The sequence below is a fragment of the Peromyscus eremicus genome, chromosome 5 (assembly GCF_949786415.1).
Source record: "Peromyscus eremicus chromosome 5, PerEre_H2_v1, whole genome shotgun sequence".
NCBI classification, from domain to species: Eukaryota; Metazoa; Chordata; class Mammalia; order Rodentia; family Cricetidae; genus Peromyscus; species Peromyscus eremicus.
Genome location: NC_081420.1, coordinates 81,410,983 through 81,435,582, shown reverse-complemented (window position 1 = coordinate 81,435,582; position 24,600 = coordinate 81,410,983). Strand labels below are relative to the sequence as shown.

Below are 24,600 nucleotides of genomic sequence, written 5' to 3'. Positions count from 1 at the left end.
GTGGGGTCAGTGGTAGAGCACCCACCAAGCATGCCCAAGGCCACGCCAGAACCACATCAAAAGAAAAAGAAAACAGGAAAGGAGGAAAATCGTCTTCACAAGTGTGTGATGACAACAAACCGCCCAGCAGAATAACCCCTCCCAAAGTGTGCTCTCTGAGACTGGTTGTGGGGGCTAGAGAGGTGACTGGGGTCAAAGCCTCAGCTCTGAAAGGATGAGTGTGCAGTTCAGAACACAGCACCCATGTAAAAGCTGGCAGGACTGGTGGTCAGAGGCAGGGCCAGGTCCCGGGGATAAGCTGGCCAGCTGGACCAGCCAGTCAATCAACAAGCCCCAGATTCAGGAAACAGAGGAAAGCAACTAAGGAATCACCTGATGTCAAGCCCCAGCCTACACCTACACCTACACCTACACCTACACCTACACCTACACCTACACCTACACACACACCTACACACACACACACAGTGGGGCGTTTACCCAATCACCCCCACAGTTCCCCAGAGTTTTCTTGAGTTCGAGCAGCAGGAAATATTAGATAGAAGGATTTATTGCGGAGAATCTTGCGGAGATAAACAGATAGAAAATAAAGGATAGCCTCGAGAGGGCCTGGAACCTATTCCAACAGGCCCCGACTGTCTCTGCCCCAGGGTTTTTATAGAGACGCCAAGGGGTGGAGCAAAAGACCTCCTCCCCCAGCACAGCCAAGTGCAGACCATCCCAGACACCTGCACTCAGGCCCGTGGTCTAATCATCCTCTATGAGGACCTGCTGGGTAAAGCCACGAGGAGCCCGAGAACGGGATCCCACAACACACACACACAAAACACATGTCACTCAGATAAATGAACTGGTTTTCATCAGTTCACAATAAACGAAGTGCTTCTAAAGCATGAAAAACAAACCCACATGCATTATTTGCATTCATCCGTTTCCATCCTAGAGACCCACACACACCTGCCCTGTGGGATGAGTTCATGTACTAATTGGGTCCACTTCCTGCTCTGGTAATTGAGCAGCTCCAAAGCGTCTATACTGGGTTAACATTCTCAAGTCTCAGAACCCGGAAAGCCAGGAGGGAGCGATTCTGCTCACCTGGCTGGAGTTCAGACTCACACAGCACAACTGCTCATGCCCACAAATCAATCTGAAAGTTCCTTATAACACATTTCGTCATTCCATAAAGAGGAGTTCAGACTTACTTTCCCAACCAGGGGACTTCACAAACTCCTGAACGAGGTTCTTCACGTAAGCCTTTAACGATGTCTCGTGTCCCTCAGAGTCACCAATCGAGGACTGCCTAAAGTATCTTTCATTGACGCGCAGCCAATCACAGAGCTAGACAAGAAAACCATGGCAGGGTTATTTTATTCTTAAAATGTAACAGAACAAAGCATTTCTAACTTCCCTGAGCCATAAACTGAATTTAAAAAATTAGATATAAGAACTTGGTACAATCTTATGAAGTCATCATTCACTGGTGTTGAGTGGTGCTGAAGAATATACGTTTTAATGTGTGGCTCCTGTCTTCAGAACTGTATTAGCTGGAGAGGACCGCTCGGAACCCAGTGTAAGTGAATTTCAAACCTCTAGCAAAGCAATTGTTATATTTCCATACTGGCTAGTGATGGCTCCATGGAGAAAGGCTTTTATAGAGCTTTCAAACCGCTGATTTGCAGCTCACCTCTGTCCACAACACGGTCCCTCGTGCCAAGGACTCCTCTTGTCTCAGAGACATGAGAAAAGCTGCGACGTCAGAAAGAGATACTTTCTCCTAGGCAGAAAAAGCTCAGTTTAGGCTTTTAGAGTCACATCACAGCTCTGTGGAAAGGGCAAGTCAACTAAAGTCAAATGTCATTCCTTCAGATACAGGAAGTTACATTGTTTAAACAAAAGAACAGGAGCTCAGAGCATGAAGCTGGGCTCTGGTGTGAGGACAGACTTCAGATCTCCAGAACCACTAACAACTGAACAGAGTTGGTGGCATCTGTAATCCTAGCGCTTGTGAGGCAGAGGTAGGGGATCCCAGGCAAGCCGGGCAGGCAGACTAGCTGGAATAGGCAAGGTCTGGGGTTGGCAAGAGACTCTGCCTCTGTAAGTGGAATGCAACAGAAGACATCTGCCTCCATACCCATGTGTGTGCACATTCACATGCGTGTATACACACACACACACACACACACTTGCATGCCACACACAGACACATGACAAAATAAATAAAGGGAACTCCACAGTGTCGACCTATTATATCAAAAGTCAATCCTTTTATTTATTTACTTATTTTTTTTATGTACACATATGTATTTTTTGGTGACTTTTTGGGGGAGGAGGTTTTGGATTTTTGAAGCAGAGTCTTTGCTCTGCAGTCTTGACTAGCCTGGACTGAATAATCTAGCCCAGCTGGTCTCACACTCAAGGCAATCCTTTCTGCCTCTAGAATGGGTAACATTTTAAAAATACACATTTTTCTTTAATTTCAGCTAGCATCTTAGAGACAAGATGAGTATAATCTTTAAAAAAGATACCATCAATAAAAATGAATGACTATGAATAAAAAATGATTCTTTAGAAGCAACAAAAAGAACCTCCAACTGAAGAAAACCACAGCGGTTCCTTAGCCCAAAGATCACAGCTTATGAATATTCTGCATCAGGCCAGGTCGGCAGGCTGGCAGACACAGCCGCTGGGTTAAGCAAAGTCCTGTTGGAACATGGCATATGCATTTATTTAGATGACAAAGAGTCCCAAAGTTAAACAGGGACCATGTAACCTATAAAGATGCCTCATTTTCACTGCTCTGTGCAGCACAGCAGTGTGCTGACTCTGGCTCTCGGTATCTTCCTCTGGACTCTGTGTCCACAGAGCTCCTCTCCTGGTGAGTCACCCAGGATGGCCTGGTCCCTTTACCAGGCTGAGAGAATGCATGTGAAAGGCTCCAAGGGAAGTTGACTAGAGCTCAGGGCCCAGGTTTTGTCCTGGGACCTGGCTCTGCAGCGGCCCAGGCCTCACAAATGTTAACATTCCCAAGCCCCAGACAGCAAGTCACTGTTCAGCGCAACCCAACCACAGTACAAGTTCCAACACTTCCTGCACACTTCTGTCACCTAGGATGATGTCAATCATCCCCAAGTCCAGGTCCCATCAGGACACCACGGGCCAACCCGTCTGTAGGCCTTTTTGACAGCACCACCACAAGCCAGACTTGTGTGCACAGGTACCCCGAGAAAGACTTACAAACAGGCATCTGTACAGGCACACTCACCACATCCACCAGACGCACGGCTGTCTGGAGAAGGTAGCACTGTGCTGCTCCTCTCAGAAGGACCTGGTGTGTGATCATCGTGCACTGGAGGACGTCCCTGGTTCAAAACAAGGACAAGGTAGGTACCAGGGGAAGTCTGATCACTCACAATCACCTACACAGTCTACAACTTCCGACATACAAAATGACCATCACCAGGAATGACGGTCACCAGGAGTAACTAACCATCACCAGAAGCAGCCATCACCAGGAGAGGCCACCACCAGATGTGACCATCACCAGATTGGCCAGCACCAGGAGTGACCATCACCAGGACTGGCCAGTACCAGGAATGACTGTCACCAGGACTGGCTGTCACCAGGGGTGGTCAGCACCAGGAGTGATTGTCATTAGGAGTGACCAGCACCAGGAGTGATGACTGTCACCAGGAACAGCCAGCCACAGGAGTAAGTGTCACTATAAGTGACTAGCACACAAGGAGTGACCACCAAGAGTGCCAACACAAGGAGTGACTGTCACCAGGACTGGCCAGCCACAGAAGTGACTGTCACCAGGACTGGCCAGCCACAGAAGTGACTGTCACCAGGAATGTCCAGCCACAGAAGTGACTGTCACCAGGAATGGCCAGCCACAGAAGTGACTGTCACCAGGAATGGCCACCACCAGAAGTGACTGTCACCAGGAATGGCCAGCCACAGAAGTGACTGTCACCAGGAATGGCCAGCCACAGAAGTGACTGTCACCAGGAATGGCCAGCCACAGAAGTGACTGTCACCAGGAATGGCCAGCCACAGAAGTGACTGTCACCAGGAATGGCCAGCACCAGATGAGCTGCAGAACCAGTTTCCAGCGTGATCTTACACAGAGCACAATTTTTGTTTTTCTTTTTTATGTGATTGAGACCAAGTCTTAGTAGGCCATCCACACTGATCTCAACCTCCCTCTGGCCAAGACTGGCTGGCCTCAGGCTCATGTGCCGCCTCAACTGTTTTCTTAAGTAGTGGAGTTACAAGTGTGAGCCAAACCCAGACAGAGTTCAGTTTTAATACGAACCCAATCTCTTTGAATAAGAAAAAAACTGGGAATGGTACCTCGCGCCTGTAATCCCAGCACTTGGGAAGGTGAGAAAGGAGGATAGCTGTGACTCAGCGTGGGCTATACAAGAATCTGTCTGTCTCAAGGAAAAAAAAAAAAATACTTAAATGCAAATGTTCTCAAGGTAAGAACTTCATATATTTTTAAATACTTTCTAATTGCTATTATGATTTGATATCTGTCCTTAATTTTTCCTACTTATCAATTTTTTTCTACTTATCACCTTTAAGGTGATCAAAACCCAAGTACATATATTATAGAATATATTTAAATTAGTAATTCATCAAATAAAAGACATTCCATTAATTATTTATATGAATAAAAGCATGTCAGCTTTTCTCACACAAAGCTACATGAACGAGTTACAACAAATGAATGAATACATAGTGTGTAAGTTACCTGAGAGCGAGAAGCCCTTCTCCACCCAGGGCCTTACATCTGGGCACGCCTGCCAAAGCCTGGGAGAGGAAGAACACAGGGACGGCACACCAGTGTCTACCTGCCATCCTCTGAATGAACTTTAGCAGGAAATGACCTGGAAGAAAAGGTTTGCAAACGTTATTGCTGCAGGGATCACACGGCAGAGTCCTCTGCTCCCTTAGTAAGAAAATACAAACCAAACCCTCAGTGAGACAGCACCTCAGACCCACCGGGACGGCTAAAAGCGAAAGGAAAACAACAAGAGAGCTGGAATCTGAAGAAACGGGAACCCTCACGCTTCTGGTGGGAATGGAAAGGGGTGCGGTCGGCGTGGACAACATGTAGCGAGAATGTAACCCCGCAAAATCCACATCTAGCTGTCTAACTAGGAGTATTCAACACAGGTTCATACAAAACCATGTGTAGGGACACCCACAGCGGCATTGTTCACCACTGTGAAAAGAGAACACTACTGAGCAATGGACGAACCTATGGGTGGATAAATAACTGAGAAGCCCACCGTGAAGTGAGGACGGAGTTCGACTCTGCCACAGAAATGAAGCTCTTGCTACACAAACCCACCCCCTGAAGAGGCCAGCCCTAAGAAGCCACGTGTTCAATCCCCTGTGTGAAACCCATGGAATACACACATCAGGGAGACAGGATGTGCAGCAGAAGCTGTGAGGAGCCGGCCTGTGAGGCCCAGTTCTTTCTAGAGATGAGGGAATTATTTTGGAAACAGACAATGGGGATAGATGCACGATTTTAAATATAGTAAACACCGCTGATCTGAACAGGGTAAATCTCAATAAAGCTATTTTGAAAATTATTACAATTTCATTCCTATTTAGCATGATAGATTCCACTGTGCTGTGGAGAATCTGATAATCAGGAAATTGTGGTATGGTTTTTGTTTTTTTGTTTGTTTGCTTGTTTGTTTTACTGAAGATAAAGAAGGGGTTTCTTTTGTTTGTTTTTTGAGACAGGGTCTACCTAAGTAGTCTAGTTAGGCTGAATTCGTGGCAGTTCTCCTGCCCCAATCTCCCCCATCCTGGGATTACAGGCATGAACAAGCACACCCAGTCAGAGGTAAAGCTGTAGCTGCTGGGGACCACTTTCCTGAGCTGCAGAACCACTGCTGGGACAGTCCCTCGCTCCTGGACACACCTTCCTAGAAAGCCATTCCTGCCCTCCTTGGGTCTCATTCAGTGGCTGACGTCCTCTTCTGAGACACAAAGGGTTGGTGCCTCCTCCATCCATCTCCTGCTAACGGCACTGTTTGCTTCTGTTACGAAACCCCAGAAGCAGCCAGGCATGGAGGAACATACCTTTAATCCCAGCATTCGGGAGGAGGCACAGGCAGTGGATCCCTGTGACTGTGAGCCAGTCTGGTCTACATAGTGAGTTCCAGAACAGCTAGAGCTACATAGCGAAATTCTGTCTTGGGGGAAAAAAAAATCCAGAGACTTATCGAACCTGGAGGAGCCACTGGGAACTATAGGTAAACATTCTGTTCTCTTCTGGATGCATTAATCAGATCCAAGACACCCTGTCTCATGCCAACCCCTCACTCAGTACAACAGCCAGGCTTCCCTTCAAACTCACCCCCACCCACTTCTGGGCCTGAGCCACCAACACCAGGCAGGCAGCCTCCACAGAGCGCTTTGCTGGGCATGCCAGCCATGCTGCCAACATGCAGCCCCAGGAGGCTGGAACCCAGGTGCTCACAGTCGGCAGTTCCACTGTCCTCTCCAGAAACTAACTGCTTTTACAGGAGCCACTGAGACAACCAACTTCAAAGACCTGATACTGTAGACCATATTTACCTCTTCTGAGTAGATGACATCACTGGTCATCTTGTCAATAAATGAATATAAGAAAAAAAAATTCCATCCCTAGGGTCAGCAAAAGTCACAGAGGCCTGTGTGTGCCACCTGGCACCAAGAGTCTCAGTGCCTTGTGCCCACTTCCAAACTTAGCCCAAATAAAAGAAAAATCAGTCCCAACCCAGGGAAGTGGGCCGACTCCAGGGTACAGGGCTATACCTGTGTGCACTCCTCAGCCACATAGCTAAGTCTTCTGCTGAAATGGACAACCCACGTGGGCTGAGTACTGTCCAGCATTTTTCCTTTGTTCAGCCTTGTTTGCTAATGCTTGCAGAGGAGACAGTACACAGACCACAAGGCCAGTGCTCTCTGCTGCAGATGCCTGCACGGCACTGATCATAATAGCCACATGATGGCACATATACCAAAACGTGCTACAAGTTAAAACGTAAATTAAAAATCTCTACTGACATACTCTTTGTTTCTTCTGGAAGAAGAGAAACGTAAGTGACTAGAAACTTCTGCAGCTTTAATCCCAGGGGAGAGCCACTTCCCAGCAGTTGCCCTGGAGACCTGTGGTCAAGGAGGAGGAGAAAAACATGAACTTCAAATCCATTTACAAATAAGCATATGGACATTAGTCTAAATGCAGCATGGCCCTGGTTCTCAGCAATAAAATAACTGGACAACTCTTCTTGCCCTGGACTTGCATTTTATTTTTCAGAATATTTGGAGACTCTCTGAACACAGAAACATCTGGATGTTCTACTAGAACAGCAGGACTCTCCAGGACCCCTGACTGTTGACTGAAGAGGTGTGGCAGCCTGTGATGACATCAGTCTAGTATCACAATAGCTGGGGATGACTAACTTAAACTGTACCTTTTTGTTTCCAACATACAATTCAATAACTTTACATCTTTAGGTTGAAGTAAAAGAGCATTCCCAGTGAAGACAAATATTAGAGATGACTCACATCTGCTAGAGTGTGTAACTGTGAACACACACTCGACCACAGTGGTTCTGCCTATGTGTGTTACCTGCTAACTGAACACAACAGGGCACCAGAAGGTGTGTCCCGATAAATGTGTGCGCCAACTCTCCCAAAAGCACAGAGGCCGTGTGCTGACTTCCCACTACCCAGCCGCCTCACAGATGGAATGCCATCCAACAATGCCTCACTGAAGACTCAAAAGTCCCTGTCAATCACGCCATTTTATGTTTCCAGTATTTACTCATCAGACATTGAAATTAATAAATCCCTGTCAGTTGGCCTGGACAGTAGCATTTTTTAAAAAATTGGTGGAGAGTGGGGTGATTTTCATTTTTAGAGGCCTCCTAAGCATAACTTACTTATAGCTATGAATTTAGTGATCAGTATCAGAAAGACAACATAATTCTAAAAATAAAAGGGGAGGAGATCTGAAAGGGCAATTTCAGAGTATAGATAACTCTCCAAATGAGGCTAAGGCACAAAACTAACAAACTTCTGACTGCTAACCTTTTCCAAGGGTGAAAGCTGTGAATAAGCAGACCTCTTATAAGCCATGGTAGCCACTGTCAGATACAGAAAGGAATATGTTAGGATGGACTGTGCAGAACAGGGCTGACAGACACCAGACACACTGGTGTGAACTCAAGGTTCGTAATACAGATGGAGGGAGAGATGGAGAGGAGGAAGGGGAGGGAGGGGAAGGGGAGAGGGAGAGGGAGGGAGGGAGATGATGAAGGGGGGGAGAGGATGAAGAGAGGGAGAGAGGGAAGGGAAGAGGGAGGGAGGGAGATGATGAAGCGGGGGAGAGGATGAAGAGAGGAAGGGAGGGATAGAGAGGATGAAGAGAGGGAGGAAGGGAAGGGAAGGGAAGAGGGAAGGAGCGACAGACACACAGATGAAACATACAGAAGGAAGTCCGTTCAGCAGACAGAGCGACACACACACACACACACACACACACACACACACACACACACGTGACAACTAAGCAAATTCCGTTAGACATTAATATCTGCTGGCTATAGGTGAACAATAAAGGATAATTCTTTGTATTATCCCCCAACTTTTCTAGAAAACTGTGAAACTAAGTCAGAATTAAAAAGCTAAAATAAGGCGGTGAGCCAGGTATGCTGTGTACAGATGCCCAGAACTGCGCTACTGCCAGAGAAGAGTTGACCCTCTGGGCTGGGGCCTATCCACGGTGTGCCGCTGGCCCAGCATGCACAAGGCCCAGGGCCCTGTCCCTAGCCCCACAGCAATAGCAGACCAGCACGGTGCTCACCTGCTGTACAGACAGCTCTCTGAGAGGACGTCCATCAGCGGGCCAGTCACAAACTGAAAGGGAAAAGGAAGAGGATTGACACACGCGTCTGACTGTAGGGAGAGGACCTGCCTTTGCTCTGCCCGGGGACACAGGAGAGCTGGGGAGCAGAGGAGGCTAATGCAGGGAGGGTCCTGTGGGCACAAACAGAAGGCCGCCACCCTGTAACAACCTCCAGGGCCCTGGGGTGGGTCAGGGACGAAGGAGCTTGATGAAAGAAGTAGATGGGAAAAACAATAGGGAAATAAAGATCCCTCCAGGGAAGACTGACAGCCTGTGCTGACGTGGGTGCTGGGGATTAACGATCCCCAAAACAGTCCTAGACACTGGTCAACAACTCCCCACCTCCCAGTGGCTTTCCTGAAATGCAGGGGGCAGAACAGATCTCAGATGCTATAGTGTGGAGTTCAGACAGAAAAAGCAGGTTGGAGTATATGACCCTAAGGTAAAGTGAGCTACTGTGTCCAAGGTAGGGACAGGGAGCCACAGGGCCCGACTGCGCAGAGCCTAACACTCATGGTCTCCTCACTGTACAGACAAGGGCAGAGACAAACAGAGCTCAAAGATGGCAAAGTACACACAGACAACTGTGACCCAGAGCTCCAGGACAGCATCACCAGGGGCTTCCCTGCCAGACTGCAAGCTCTGCAAAGGACAACAGCTGAGAAATGACGCAGACAAGCCGACCTGGACACTAACGCTGTCAGCTCGACAGGATCTAGGACTCAGCCATGACCCGAGTCTCTGAACACACCCATGAGGGACTGCTTTGATTAAATTATCTGAAGCAGAAGACCCACCCTGAGAGTGGACAGCACCTTTCTGGCAGCCACCCAGACACAGGGAGGACCAAGGAAAACGGTGTTTGTTTGCCTCCTTGCCTTCTCCTCTCAATGGTGCGTTCATCTACCCTGCAGCTGCCACTGTGGCTGCTACTGCTGCCACCGTTCTGTGCTCCATCAGAGCCCAGCTTCTTTGGGCTCCTAACATGGACTGAAGTTCTGAGCGGCTCTCTAGGAATCATCTAGGCCTTCAGTGCCGGATTGGACAACTGAAGCACCCAGCCTCAGGACTGAGCAGCTACTGGTCTTCTGTCTCCCCAGCTAGCAGATGGCCATTGCTGTATGCCAACCTAATAAATTTCCTTTCAGTACACATTCATTCTATGGCTTCTGTCCTTCTGAAGAACCTTGACAAACATGCCCACCATTCAGCTTTCCCAAAACAGGAGAGCAACATTTGAGGAGACAGGTAGACAGAGACTGGGGATGTGGCTCAGAGTGCTCACCAAACATGCCTGAAGCCCTGGGTTCAGTCCCTAGCACCACATAAACTGGGAGTGATGATGTGCATGCAATCCCAGCACGCAGGAGGAGGAGGCAAAAGGAACCAAAGTTCAGAGTCAATCTTGGCCACACAGAGAGCTTTAAAGGCCAGCCTAGGTACAAGAGACCCTGTCTCAAAAAGCAGAGCTTGATGTGTGAAGTTCTATAAAAGGCCCACCCTCGCTGCAGCTGCTGCCGGAGGCTCTGCTGTGTGGTCTGCTCACTTTTCCTAACTCAGAAGGGCATAACTTTTCCTTCTTTTGTACCTCTGGATCACTGACCAGAGAGCCTGGGCACACTTTCCCTGACTGTCTCAAGGGCTTCCTGAAGCTCCCTCACCCCATCCTCCACAGCACTGACTCCCAACCCCCATGCAAAGGACTCAGCTCTCTCTCTCTCCCTCTTCTCCGACTCCTATTCCAGGCAGTTGCTGGGACTGACAGCCTGCCCACTCTGTTGTTTTTTCTCTTAAACACAAAAGATCTTGAGTTTAAAAACAAAAGATCATGTGACAGACACGTGGTCTTCAACTCCCATGTTCTGAGGATTGTTAAGGAGGAAGGGGCTGGGATGTCATTACCACAGAGAGTTCCGGTGAATATGGAAGCGATTTCACTTCATACAGCTCCAAGAAGTGGATCACGCCTTCTTTGGTCAGGATTTTGTTCTCGCTTTCAAACATTCTTTTATAAATGCACATGTGCCAGGAGGGATGAAAGAGCCAGCAGCCTGTGGGAACAAGTACTCGATGCTGACATACAACTCTAACTTCAGATCTCTGCATGGAGACTGTAGGCTCACACCACAAATCTGCGTGCAATGGACACTCACACTAGCAACATGAGTTTGTTAATCACATCCACAGAGCTTGCGGAACCCAATCACCTCAGCGCTCAGCATTCTGGATGCCCTCGGCTACTGCAGCCACCAGAGTCCTCAAGAAAGCACTAGCCTGTGTGTACAGGCGGAACTTTAGACCTGGGGTGGTTCAGCACATTGTCCCCTCACTCGACTTGAGGCCATTTTTCATACATAAATCTAAAACCGTCACCCCTCTACTTAAAGCCTTTGAATAGCTTCCCACCATTCTTAAAGTATGAACAAGACACAGGCTGACACTGGCCACCCAGCCTTGCCCACTCTACAGACCCAGTTTCCTCAGTGCCCTACCATCCTCACACAGCTCCCCACCTCAGGGCTGGCCAGCTCCTAGCTCTGAGTTTGTATGTCACCCTAGGTCAGACCTAACCTCCCCCTCACATGAACTCCTTTGTGTCCCTTCTCTGTTCTCTTCACAGGACTTGGAGCCAAAACTACTGTTTCATGGAAAACAGACAAAACTCAAGTGGAAAAATACTGTGGCCCCCTCCAGTGCTTGTACACACTGACGCTGAGTAAGGACCTCTCAAGTGAATATATAATTGAATCCACAATAAAAGGCAGAGTAAGCGGCTGGAGAGATGGCTCAGTGGTTAAGAGCACTGCCACTCTTCAGAGCACTGGGGCTCAATTCTCAGCACCCACGAGGCGGCTCACACTCACCTCTAACTCCAGCTCCAGCAAAACTAATAGCTTCAGGTTGGGGATTTAGCTCAGCGGTAGAGCGCTTGCCTAGCAAGCACAAGGCCCTGGGTCCTAGCAAGCACAAGAACCTGATCCTCAGCTCAAAAAAACAAAAAACAAAAAACGAATAGCTTCTTCTGGCCTCTAAAGGCACCTGCATGCATGTGGTCATCACATAGGCATTTACATTATTCACATAAATAAAAATAAATCTTAAAAAATGGAATAAATATGTACCTCCTATATACTGTCTCTGATTCTTAAAATAGCCATTATTTAATTATGTTAGAAAAAACATTTTTTTTTAATCTCATGGTATTCTGTAACTAAATTGGCCTACTGTTTGTAATTTACCTCAACATGCTTTTTCAACTCTCTGTCAATGGTAACTTTTCAAAATCAGCCAATGCTATTTGGTTTGGTTTGCTAAGAGCTATGGGCAAAGCATGTAATGAGAGCATCATTTTAACAGCAAGTGATCAAGAGAATGGCAAGATCCCATTAAATGCTAGCCCCAGGTGGGACAGAGATGCCTATGCTCTGTGAAAACTCTCACTGTGTCAGAGAACAGCCACCACCATCAGCAGAATAAAGACCAATTCCTAAGGGGTCAGACTATAGGTGAGGTAATTACCCAAGACAGCCACCACCTACCGGGCATAATCCTCATGAATAAACACATGATACAGCACCTTCCCATCCCTATGGCTAGGAGGCCTCCAGCCTGCAGTTAGCTGCATCATGGGCTGAAGCTTAATCTCCAGGTTTGCTGTGTTTCTTCTCAAATACCCTCCCAGCTCAGGACGGATGGAGGGCTCAAAACACACCCTTGTCATACCCTTGAATGACCTCTTCCTAAGAACACCAAGATACCTCACAACAGAAATCTACCCCCCATCCAGTCTAATAAACAAAAGACAGGTGTGTATTTACACATTAAAAGGGTACATTAAGACAATAAGGCTGGAAAGCAGTTATAAGTATACAGCCATATCAAAAGGTTATTATTTTTTAAAAAAAAATAGCACTACCACGAAAGCACTGGCAGTTTCTTATTTGTGTGGTGTGGAGAGGTACATGTACATGTGTATGTGTATGTGTTTCAGCATGGGCACATGTGTGTGGAGGCCAGAGGTTGACACCCGGTATCTTCCTCAATCCCTCTCCATTTTATATATTGAGGCAAGGTCTCTTGATGAGCCCAGAGCTTGCTGATTTGGCTAGTCTACCTATCCAGCCCACCCAGGGATCCCCTGTGTCTGCCTTGGGAATGCTGGGATTGTAGGTGGGTAACCAGACCACAAGGCATCGATATTGGTACTGAGGCTCTGAACTCTGGTCCTCACACTTCTACAACAAGCCCTTTACCTACTGGACCCTCTCCCCAGCCTGCTCTGTTAAGGACACACCCTGAAATTTATATATGAAAGGATGCTGAGCTGCTGGAGAGGGAATAGCAGAGGCTGCCCATGACCCAGAAGACCGCCAGGCTGCCCACTGTGTACTTTTGCTATGAGCGAGACAGGTCCTGGGTTCATCACATATATTCCTTTTCTTTCTATAAAGAAAAGAAGTATTTTTGAAATTTTTATAATAAATCATACTTCTCAATTACTGAAATCTCTGAAGCCATTTAAAGCTATGTTCTAAGGAAATGGGTAGAGGGTGCAGTGTGGACACAGGGCAAGGCTGATAAACACATGGCAGTGTGCTCAGACAGGGCATACCCACAATGCCAGAGGCCAAGACCACTAGCTGGGGGCATTATGAGAGGATCCCGTTTCCTCCTCACTGTTTAATGGCTTCCCCAAAGACTGTGTGATAAATAATGGTTAGTTATAAGATCAGGGGGACTACTAAAGGTTATTAAAACAAACAAATGAACAAAACCAAAAAGTAATTGTTACCATTTTCCTCTGATACTGCGTATTCAAACAGACTGTTTAGCTTTGGTAAGACTGGCTTTATGACATGTATCTAAAAATAAGAGCAAAGAATCTCATGAAAAATCACACGAAATGCCTTTAAAACCTCAGGACAAGGTTCCTGTTTACATCACTGTCGCCCTTCTCTTGTTACCGTGTCCACAGCAGGTGTCAGGAGCCTGGTTCTCCCAGGTCTGAATCGCAGCATGATTCATGTCTGTGAGACCAAGCTGGCGAAGCTGGGAAGCACAGTCTAGACCCCAGTTACAGAATATCCTAACTCACATCATGTGATCCTCGACGGACCCCAGAAACAGGCAAGGCTCGGGGGTTAAAGCGGGAAAGGCACTGAAGGCGTTCCCCTGGTTCCCGCCGTTGTCAGGGAGGGTTCACAGGCAGGGAAGCAGAGTGGATTCAGGGCCCAGGGTCCCTGTGTCTCTTAGACCATGCTGTGACAATTCAGATAGAGTTTGACACTCAAATTTCAAAATAACTTTAAATCTAAGTTTCTGAAATAAATAATGAAAGTCTTATGGGTTAACCAACAGAAGTAAACCTGGAAGTTTATCTGGATTTAGAAAGGCTTCCTATTTCCCATCATGTATCTCTGTACACTTCGCACAGAGCGGGGTGGTGTTGTGGACTGACACCTGACATCAACTCCATCCACAGACACTGACCCATGGTCTGCAGATTACAGACAGGGGACCACACACAGGAACCCTTACGTACAGGAACCTTATAGAAGGAGACTCTTACAGCTGAGGAGTCTTCCACACTGGGGCCCTTTAGACAAGGACCTCTAGGAACCGTACAGACGGGAACCCTGACATGTTGGGACTCTTACAGAGAGTGGCCTTTAAAGACAAGGACTCCACGTCAGGACAGCTGCACAGGGGTCACCTAGAAACCTGACTCTCAGGCCTTACTCCGGATGAACCAAATCTAAAAGTGTGGGGGTACTTTACACTTGGTGACATCCTGGACCACCCCCACACACGGAGCAGTTGGTGAATGCCAAGGGAAGATCAAATAAGACTAAATTTTTGAACAATCATGTGAATCCACTGAAAGCACTCTTTAACTTCCTGAAACAATTTACACGCTACCTTAAATTCTATTCATGCCAGAAGACAAAGGATTCAGCTGCGCTTACACAAGCTGGCCTCCCTGAGTGCCTGGAAAAGGCCCACAGACCACAGGATTCGCTAAGACAGGAGAGCACGCACCTGATTGCCTTCTAGAACTTCCATGATCAAGATATAGTTTTCCCAAAACTTTAGAAGCTCGTCTCTTTTCTTCTCAGACCACCAGAATAGGCTTGGACCTAACAGAATTTCAAAAGGAAAAAACAATCAGTTCCTCCTTTAGCTATGTGGTTAAGTCCTTCATAACAATTCTTGACTTAGTTGCAGTGTTACCAAACAAGGCAATCGCTAACCAAGGAAGGAGCCTACTTAAAAAGCTTGGGAAACTAAAGAAGAAATTTGTGGTGAAATATTCTTTTACACTGTGTGAAGATGTGTCACTGTGACTGGTTTAATAAAAAGCTAAAGGACCGCTGGGTGGTGGTGGCGCACGCCTTTAATCCCAGTACTCGGAAGGCAGAGTCGGGCAGATCTCTGTGAGTTCAAGGCCAGCCTGGTCTACAGAGCAAGATCCAGGACAGGCACCAAAACTACACAGAGAAACCCTGTCTTGAAAACCCAAAAAAAAAAAAAAAAGCTGAATGGCCATTAGCTAGGCAGGAAGAGGTTAGATAGGACTTCGGGACTGAGAGCTAGAAGAAAGGTGGGTCGCCAGCCAGCCAGAGAGGAAGCAGGATAGGGAATACAGTGTACAGGTAAACAAGCCACATAAAAGAACATAGGTTTAAAAGTATGGGTTAATTTAAGTTATAAGAACTCGAGCTTTCATAACTAATAATAAGTCTCCATGTTGTTTTTTGTGAGCTGGCAGCACAAAGAAAAATCCAACTTACAGAAATCCTGCTTAATTTTGTCTTTGTTGTTGTTTGCTTATTTGGCTACTGTGAGTTTAAATTTTTGCTTTTGTTTATTTGGATTGAGGTGTGTTTTTGAGACAAATCTCCCAGGCTAGCCTAGAAACTGGTATGTAATCGGAGATGTCTCTTAATTCTTGACCCCCCTGCCTCTGCTGGATTGGTGGGCATGTGCCACCATGCCTGGCCTTGCTTTTGTTTCTGTGTTGCTTTGTTTCCTTAAGATCATTGTTGTGGAATTCTGGGTAAGAAGGACAACAAGTCTGCACAGACTCTTTCTTCCCCAGGACTCGAACAGTAAAGGCAAATCCCAACGAAACTGAAACAACAAAAACAGAAATACCCCCAGAACACACAAAGCGATAAAACTTAGAATTTGAAAATCTGAGCTGACTTTGGGAGGAAATGAATAAAGCTTAGTCGAACAGGGAAAGACAAGAAATAATCTGATTTGCCTTCAGTCCACCCCCCCCCCCCCAAACCAAAAGACGCAGCAGCCAGTCTCTGTTATGCGTGAAGGTGGGAGGCTGGGCTGAGCCATGGAGGGAGGGGTCAGAACAGGAGGTTCTGAGGTCAGAACAGGATGCTCTGGAAAATGCAAGGGTTTGTCCAAAACAGTCAAGTCTGAAAATTAAAATCTGATCATAGAAACAAGAACCTCAGAGAAAAGACTGGAAACCATAGAAATTAACCAGTGAGTGAAGGAAAAGACAAAATTCTAGAAAATCCATTGGAGAAAAAGAAATTTTAAAGGTGTGCTGGTTGGTTTTTGTCAACTTGGCACAAGCTAGAGTCACCCAGGAAGAGGGAGCCTCAATTGAGAAACTGCCTCCATCAGACTGGCCTGTAGGCAAGGCTGTGGGGGCACTTTCCTCATTCATGACTGATGTGGGCGAGCCCAGCTACCCCTGGGCAGGTGGTCCTAGGTTGCCTAAGAAAGCAGGCTGGAGCGGAAGGGAATGAGCAGAACTCCTCCATGATCTCTGCTTCAGTTCTTGTCTCCAGGTTCCTGCCCTGACTTCCCTCAGTGATGGACTGTGACCTGAGAGTTGTAAGCTGAAATAAACCCTTTCCTCCTCAAGTTGCTTTAGGTCCTGGCGTTTATCCCGGCAAGAGAAAAGTAACTAAGACAGAGGGTAAGTCCAGGAGGTTCCAATTCAAGAAGAGAAGAGGACAGAGAAAGCAGCGGAGGAAGTTACCACAGACATAACTCAGGAAAACTTCCCAAAATCAAAGGACAGTGATTTCCAGACTGTGTAGGTACACCAAGTGCACCGCACATGGATGACAGAGGAGATTCCAGGATGCCAGGGTCCTGAGCCCCAGGAACCTCCACCAAGAAGTTGCAGACCACCCCTAAGCAGGATCCAGAATCATCTCAACTTCCCAACAGCAACAATAGAATCTCTAGCTTCTCAAAATACAGCTAGATGGACAATGGATGCCTTTAAAATTTGGGTGCAAAGGAGCCCCATTAGCGCGGTAGGTAGCACGTCAGCCTCATAAAATTGGGATAAAAATGCCCCCCCCCCAACTGGAAGTCAGATTGATCAAACCATCAATCAAGCTGTAAGGACAAAATGAAGGTGTTTAGATGCTCTCTGCTCTGCTTTGAAAGCAGGAAGCCACACAAGAGCATTTCTGCCGAAAAAAGGAAATGACGTATAACCCACAAACCCCTGAATGTTCAGGGACCATCGGAGAACACAATTCCAAAGTATAGACAGAAAGTGTCCCCAAGAGAAAGGACACACAAGCTGCTTCCCACATTTGTGGAGCATGGGGAAAGGGGTGTTCTCTACCCTCGAAAGGGAGTTCTTAAGACATTGCATTTTGAAGGAGCAATTAAAGGCTCTCAGTTGGCAGAGTGAACAGATTAGAATCTCCAGGAACCCTAAGAAGCCACCAGTTCCTTTTCTGGCTTCCTGGGGATACAGGCAGGTCACGGACCCTGGAGAATCTACAAATCTTCTTAGTCCGAGGGGCAGAGGGACTTCCCCATGCCTGTGTCCCACAGGACACTCACTGGTGGACAGCTACCCACCCCGTCTGTCTCTGGAACCCACCTCTGAAAAGGGGCCAATGCAGGTGACCCTACCCTGATACCAAGCAAAGGCCAGCTACCTCTGGACAGGGACAGAAAACCTCTTCTGAACCTGCACTGAGAGGTCATTAGGAGTCTGCTGCTTGGGAAAGGCAAGAAACCAACTAACTCCTGCTGGCACCACCCCTGAGGCAAAGCTGGTGTGGACTTCAGGAAGGGAAGGGGGTGGCCAAGAGAGGGGGGAATGGTCAAAAAAGGGGGGATGGTGGAAAGGGAGGATCAACTCCCACAAACTGCTCTCTGACTTCCCACAAGGGTGCCACAGTATGCATACACACACACACACACACACACACACACACACACACTAAATATAATAAAGTTCAAATGGAAATGACAGACATGGTAACATGTCAGACATAAAAGGAGCACCCATGTTCATAGAAAGCCCATCATAGTGGCATGTGTTTGTAATCCCAGCTGAGGAGGCAGAGGCAGGAGAAGGGGATAAAAGAATAGGATCCTTGGTCAGCCAGTCTAGCTAAATCCTGACTTCCAGATTCAGAGAGAGACCCTAACTCAAAAAATAAAATGGGGAGTGATCAAGGAAAACACCTTCTGTTGACTTCTGGCCGATAAACACAGCCCAACACACACACACACACACACACACACACACACACACACACACACCCTCCTCCAACAATTCCCAAAGGGAATGTCAAGAGAATACTTAATTCTGTACAAGCTTCAAACGTTAACTTGGGTCACATCACCTTTCTTTCAGACTGATACAGATGTCGACCATTTCTTTTTCTATCAGGATGTAAGGGCACGGAGCAGGCTTGTTCTTACACAGATCACGATACTGCATGTGCAGTATCACACCCTACTCTGGATCCACTGTTTCCAAAGCGCAGGCAGAAACCGGTGTAGGGGTTCCACATGCAGGTGCCAAATCCCCTAAGGATGAGGTAGACACCCCCTGAAGAGCTGGTTTGGGGAAGCAGGGTGGAGCTGGGGCAAAGAGACAAGTAGGTACCAGGCTGAAAAGATGGCTCAGTGGCTAAGAGCACTTGATTTTCTTCTAGAGAACTGGGGTTTGGTTCCCAGCGCACTTATCAAGTAGTTCACAACCGCCTTTAACTCTAGCCCAGGGGGATCCCACGCCCTCCCAGGCACCTACACGCATGTACACACAGGAGCACAGACATACACATAAATAAAACTTTTTAGAAAGAGACAAGTGAGTACCCATTGTGTCCTGGGGACCGCAGGTACAGTCCATGGCCAGCTCTGCAGACACCTGCACAGCTCTCTGCAGCAGGTAGCGCGCGCGCTTGCGCGTAAGCGCGTCCTGCGCGCGGCCCAGCCCCGCCTGTACTGTTCTCCAGAAGCGACCGCAGAGACGCGCGTCGAGGTCCGCGGGGCGCGCACGAGCCGTCAGCAGCTTCTCGGCCAGTGAGCTCAGCACCAGTAGCTCTGGCCCAGGGTGGCCCTCAGCTCCGAGTCCCGAAGAGCCCAGCGTGTCCCAAGCCGCCCGCAGCGCCGGTTCCGCACTCTGGGCCAGAGCGGGCAGCAGGCGCGCGCCCACCGCTGGCGGCGCGTCCCCGGCCAGCGCCAGCTCCACGGACGCGCGCGCCAAGCGACGCAGCAGCGGGGCATCATCGAGTGCGCGCAGACACGGCGCCACGGCGGCCAGAAGCTCCATGGACGGCCCAGCCGGCAGCTCCCGCAGCGCGTCCTCGGCCAGCGCGACCGCCAGTTCGGGCCCCGCCAGGCGGGCGCACGAGCGCAGCGCCGCGCTGGCCGCTCGGAGCACCCGCGGCCCCGCAGGCCCTCCGCCGGGGGACGTGTGCAGTAAAGGCACCAGGTAGCCCTTGGCCACCTCGTGCGCCGCCTCGGCCAGCGCGCCGGTGCCCGCACCGCGCTCCTCCAGCTGCTGCAGCACCAGGCGCAGAGTCTCCGCCCGCTCCGCACTCGCCTCTCCGCCACACAGTGTGCCCAACAGCGCGCAGGGATCCCGACTCTGGGCCAGAAGCGCGTCCGCCAACACTCGCTCCATTGCGGGGAGCCGACCCTGTGCGCGTGCGCTGGCCACCCTAAGCGCAAATGCGCGTGCGCAGCGAGAGGTTCCCACCCACACACACCCTGTCCGGCGTAGGACCGCCTAAAGTTCCTTCCACTTTGATGGGGTGCTAGAGCCTTATGGTGGTGTACCTCCTGCCACTCTGTCCCTTACAGTTTTTAGCCAAAAGAGTTGCTGCATTCGTTCACTGTAGTATTACACCAGATCCAGAGATTCCTGATTGGAAAGAGGCCTGGGGCCGAAATTAGGTAGCAGGCACTAAATTCACATAGATGTCTATCGCAGTCCCTCAGGTGGCTGCTTTCAAAAAGGCACGTATTAAGAGCTACCACAAAGACTCTAACAGTGGATCCGAAATGCACCCTGGATTTACCATGTTGAAAATAAGTCATAAGCCGGGCGGCGGTGGCGCACACCTTTAATCCCTGCACTCGGGGGGATCTCTGTAAATTCGAGGCGATACAGAGCGAGATCCAGGACAGACACCAAAACTACACAGAGAAACCCTGCCTCAAAAAACAAAAAAAGAAAAGAAAAGAAGATGGCCTGTTGGGTAAAGTGCTTACTCTGTAAGCATGAGCATCCAAGTTGGGATCCCCACGGTGGGGTAACTGCCATCCTGCCTGATGGAGACAGAAAGATCCCTGGAGTCGCTGACCAGCCAGTATAGCTGAAGTCAGTTCCAGGTTCAGTGAGGGAACTTGTGTCTTAAGAACAAGGTAGAAAGCAGGGCGTGGTGACATACGCCTTTAATCCCAGCCCTGGGGAGGATGAGGCAGGAGGATCACTGGGCCAGGACTATAAAGAGAGACTTTGTCTCAAAAACAAACAAATAAACAAGCACAAGGTGGAGGGTGATAGAGGAAAATACTACACATCAACCCCAGCTTCTACACACACACACACACACACACACACACACACACACACACACACACGGTGAGCAGTCCCCACCTCACATGCTAATACAAGCATGTACTCCACACACTGATAAGTCATGAAGTCTGATTGTACATGACTGTCAAGTACCAGAAGTCTGAGGCAGGAGGATCACCAGTTCAAAGCCTGCCTGGGCTACAGAAGGAGATCAAGGTCAGTCCAGGCAATATAGTGAGACTCTGTCTCCAAAATGTCAGAGGGCTGGCTGGGAAAGCAGCTAGTGGGAGAAAAGGTTCCCAGCATGTATGAGGTCCTGGGTTCAAATCGGGTGGGAAGGGATGGGAGGGTATGAGGGTAATGAGGATAAAATAAAAATGACTTGGGTTGGGGGCATCAGGTCTGCAGCTGAAAGCAAGGTCTCCACAGCACTCTGAGCCCAGGGCCCAGTTCAAGAATACAAATGGATCCTCCCTCATAATGCTGACTGCTGGTTCCCATGAGCAAACTCAAAATCAGGCTTCCCCGTTTCCACTGCTAGATTCAGACTCAGACAGGGAAGATCTCATCTGCCCCTTAGTCAATGAAGGAGACATAGTCCCACCATCAAATAGCTTGACATAAAATAACATGGATATAATGTTAAAGTTAACTGATGTTGCAAATGAAAGGTTTCCCCATGTTTCAGTCATCATTTGCCTCTGGCAAAACACATAAAAGATTCCATTTAAAAGCTACTTAGAATGTCAGTAAATACCTATTGCTTAGTTCGTGGAAAGTGGTTATAAATATCATTTCTCTCAACCTAAACAGATATCAAGCATAAAAAGCTAAAGGTTTTGAGCAGACACTTGACAAATGAAGACATAAAATGATATGCACTTGCAGAGGTGTCTGACATTTTTAATCATGAGAGAAATGCACATTAAATCCACAAGGAGACAGACACCCTTTCATGCTCCTAAGAAAGATTCAAAATACCAAGTGAGGGCTGACAAGATGGCACAGGGGGTGGAGGTGCTTGTCACCAACCCAGACAACCCGAGTTGGATCCCACATGCTGGAAGAAGAGAACTTACTCTTGCAAGTTGTTTTCTGACCTGTGTGCTGGAACATTGTGGCACTCAGTCCTGTGCCCACACACTCAAATAAATACAGTAAAAAATTTAAACATGCTGGGGGTCAGTGGCGCACGCCTTTAATGCTAGTACTTGGGAGGCAGAGTCAGGCGGATCTCTGTGAGTTCAAAGTCTACAGAGTGAGATTCAGGTCAGGCACCGAAACCACACAGAGAAATCCTGTCTCGAAACAAAACAGAACAAAAATTTAAACAGTATTTTAAAACACCAAATGACATGGGTCAAAGATGTAAAACTAGGATGCTTTTGCATTAAACCAGCAGGCAGGGAAATACTAGAATTGCTTTGAAATACTGTTTGCTCTAAAGATGCCTACCTTAAGATGTAGCAGGCACACGCCTTCATCCTCCACTCTCTCCACCTCCCTACCCCATGTGTTTGATTTAAATAATCTCTAGACTGAAAAGTCTTTGGAGGAATCTGCTTTTTGCAACATTAGTCATTGCAGCTAAAACTTTGTAACAAGCTAAACATTCATCAGGAAGGAGATGCCGGATGCACAAACAGCCCTTTCCAAGGTCATGGGATGCACAAACAGCCCTTTCCAAGGTCATGGGATGCACAAACAGCCCTTTCCAAGGTCATGGGCAAATACAGAGTGCTGATTGCTCATCTCGGAACAACGTGGATACATCTCAGCTCTCCAACCGTGTTTCCATCCTGAGGATTCCATTTGCTGACATTCAAACATCAGCAAAGCGCCTCTTGGGGTAGAAACGAGGATTGCAATGGCCCGTGGAGAATGTGGGAGGTCTAAGACCAGGCAGCAGGATAGCGTCTAGGACAGTATTTTAATTGTATTCAGGTGTTGATTACACAATCGAACATTTGCCAAAACGCCTGGAGCCCTTGAGAGCTCTGCATTTCATTCTCTATAAATTTTATCTTGGTTTTAAAAAATGACTCCTACAAAAGAAAAAAATAAGTGGGCCTGTGTGTTTGGTCTCTTTCACCCATAGATTTAAGTCCAGTGAAGAGTATGGCTTCCAGGCTGGGCAGGAGCTGATGAAGGTAGCCAGTTTGATAACCTGACCCCCTTCTCAGCACTGTGTCCCAGACACACAGTCCCCTCCCCGCAACTTCCCGAAGCTTTCAGCCTCTCCTTGTAGGGCCTTCTGAGTCACCAAGTGACGTAATTACTAAGTGACCTTTTCTGTCCTTACCTAACTCGACTCTATTGAACTCTAGTGCCCCCCCCCTTGTATGTAAGTTTCAGCATGTGCATGTGCACACACACATGCACACTTGGTCACATGCATGTTTGTGTATGCACATGTAGAGGTCAACCTCAGGTGCTGTCCTTCAGGCCCTGTTCACCTTGTCTTTTGAGACAGCTCTCTCACTGGTCTGGAGCTTGCCTAGCTGGCCAGGGAGCCCCAGGGGTCTACCTCTCTCCACATCCTGCCATGTGGAGACGCTCACTTTCAAGTTGATAGCCTCTTTTTAAGTTATTAGTATGTGCACATGTGTGTGCACAAGTATATACATACAACCCGCTGAGTACGATTTTGTTGTTTGCGTGTGTATGGTTTCAGGGGTGATCACTTTATGTTGGATAGCCATCTGGGGGCTAATGCCCGGGAGAGGCTAATTCTCGCTCTCTCCACAGTCATTAGTTGCCTGTAGCTCTTTGTCTAGAAGTGAGATTTGCTCCTCTGCCCGTCCTGTCTTTCTTGAGCCACTGTCCCCCTCTGGGGTTCCTTCTCCGCATCCCCTATTCTCTGCTTCCCCAGTTCCACCCATGTTTTCAGAGTACCACCCGCCGATCTCTGTTTTTTTTCATTTTGTAAATGTCTCCTGAATAACTTTGTTAAAATCATAGTCTTGGGGCTGAGTAACTCAGTTGGTGGAGAGCTTGTCTAGAATGCGTGAATCCTGGGGTTCCATCCCCAGCGTCACATAAACCGGAGTGGTGGCACATGCTTTTAATCCCTGAACTTGAGGGGTGGTGTAGGTAGAGGCAGAAGGATCAGGAGTTCCAAGCTGTCATCTGCTGCATAGTGAGTTTGAGGCCAGTCTGTCTCAAAAACCAAACTACAGATTAGATTGGCCTCCATTCCAATGGTAATGATGAGCAGTGTGTCTCCCAAGTACTCCCTCCCAGAGCACTCCAGAGTGTCCATCCAGCTGTCGATAAGACATCAACATTAGACCACAGTCGGGGCATCATTCTCTTTCCACTTTCACATCTGACCCTTAGTGTTGACCCTCTCTCTGTCACTCCTCCATCATTATTACTTTCCACCTGTTTGGACATGAAGACTCCTTGCAAAGGCTCACATGTTGAAGGCGTGGTCCCCAGTGACTAGATGGAGAGGATTCTGGACTAGTCAATGGATGAAGCTGTTTGTGAATTCACAATGGGACAGCATTATTGTGAAGTGGGGCTAGCTTTGTCAGCTTGGAGAAAGTGGGTCACTGGTGGTGTGTCTGGGAAGGCTCATCTCTGTCCCTTCTAGTTCTCGTTCTCTCTCTCTCTCTCTCTCTCTCTCTCTCCCCGTGAATGAGCACCATTGCTCCATTACACCCTTCCTCATGATAGTCTGCCTCACCACAAACCCAGATGCAATAGAGTCAACCTAGCATGGACCCACACCTCTGAAACTATGAGCCAAAATAAGTCCTTCCTCCTTCCCTCCCCCTCCTCCCCTCCTCCTCCTCCTCCCTTCCTCTTCCTCGCCCTCTTCCTCTCCCTCCTCTTCCCCTTCCTCCTCCAGGTT

General features: G+C 48.1%; 1 protein-coding gene across 1 annotated transcript in view; it reads right to left on the bottom strand.

Annotated features, from left to right (window-relative positions):
- The window catches only part of Tarbp1 (TAR (HIV-1) RNA binding protein 1), a 52,276-nt gene extending 32,435 nt beyond the window's left edge, over positions 1-19,841 (bottom strand). The window contains exons 1-10 of the mRNA XM_059263795.1: positions 19,031-19,841; positions 14,960-15,057; positions 13,713-13,782; positions 10,823-10,971; positions 8,879-8,931; positions 7,079-7,176; positions 4,757-4,892; positions 3,263-3,359; positions 1,685-1,774; positions 1,203-1,338 (exon numbers count right to left, since the gene is read on the bottom strand). Of these exons, the coding sequence (XP_059119778.1) occupies positions 1,203-1,338; positions 1,685-1,774; positions 3,263-3,359; positions 4,757-4,892; positions 7,079-7,176; positions 8,879-8,931; positions 10,823-10,971; positions 13,713-13,782; positions 14,960-15,057; positions 19,031-19,841 (1,738 nt within the window). The remainder of the gene's footprint in view (positions 1-1,202; positions 1,339-1,684; positions 1,775-3,262; positions 3,360-4,756; positions 4,893-7,078; positions 7,177-8,878; positions 8,932-10,822; positions 10,972-13,712; positions 13,783-14,959; positions 15,058-19,030) is intronic.
- Between the last annotated feature and the right edge of the window lie 4,759 nt (positions 19,842-24,600).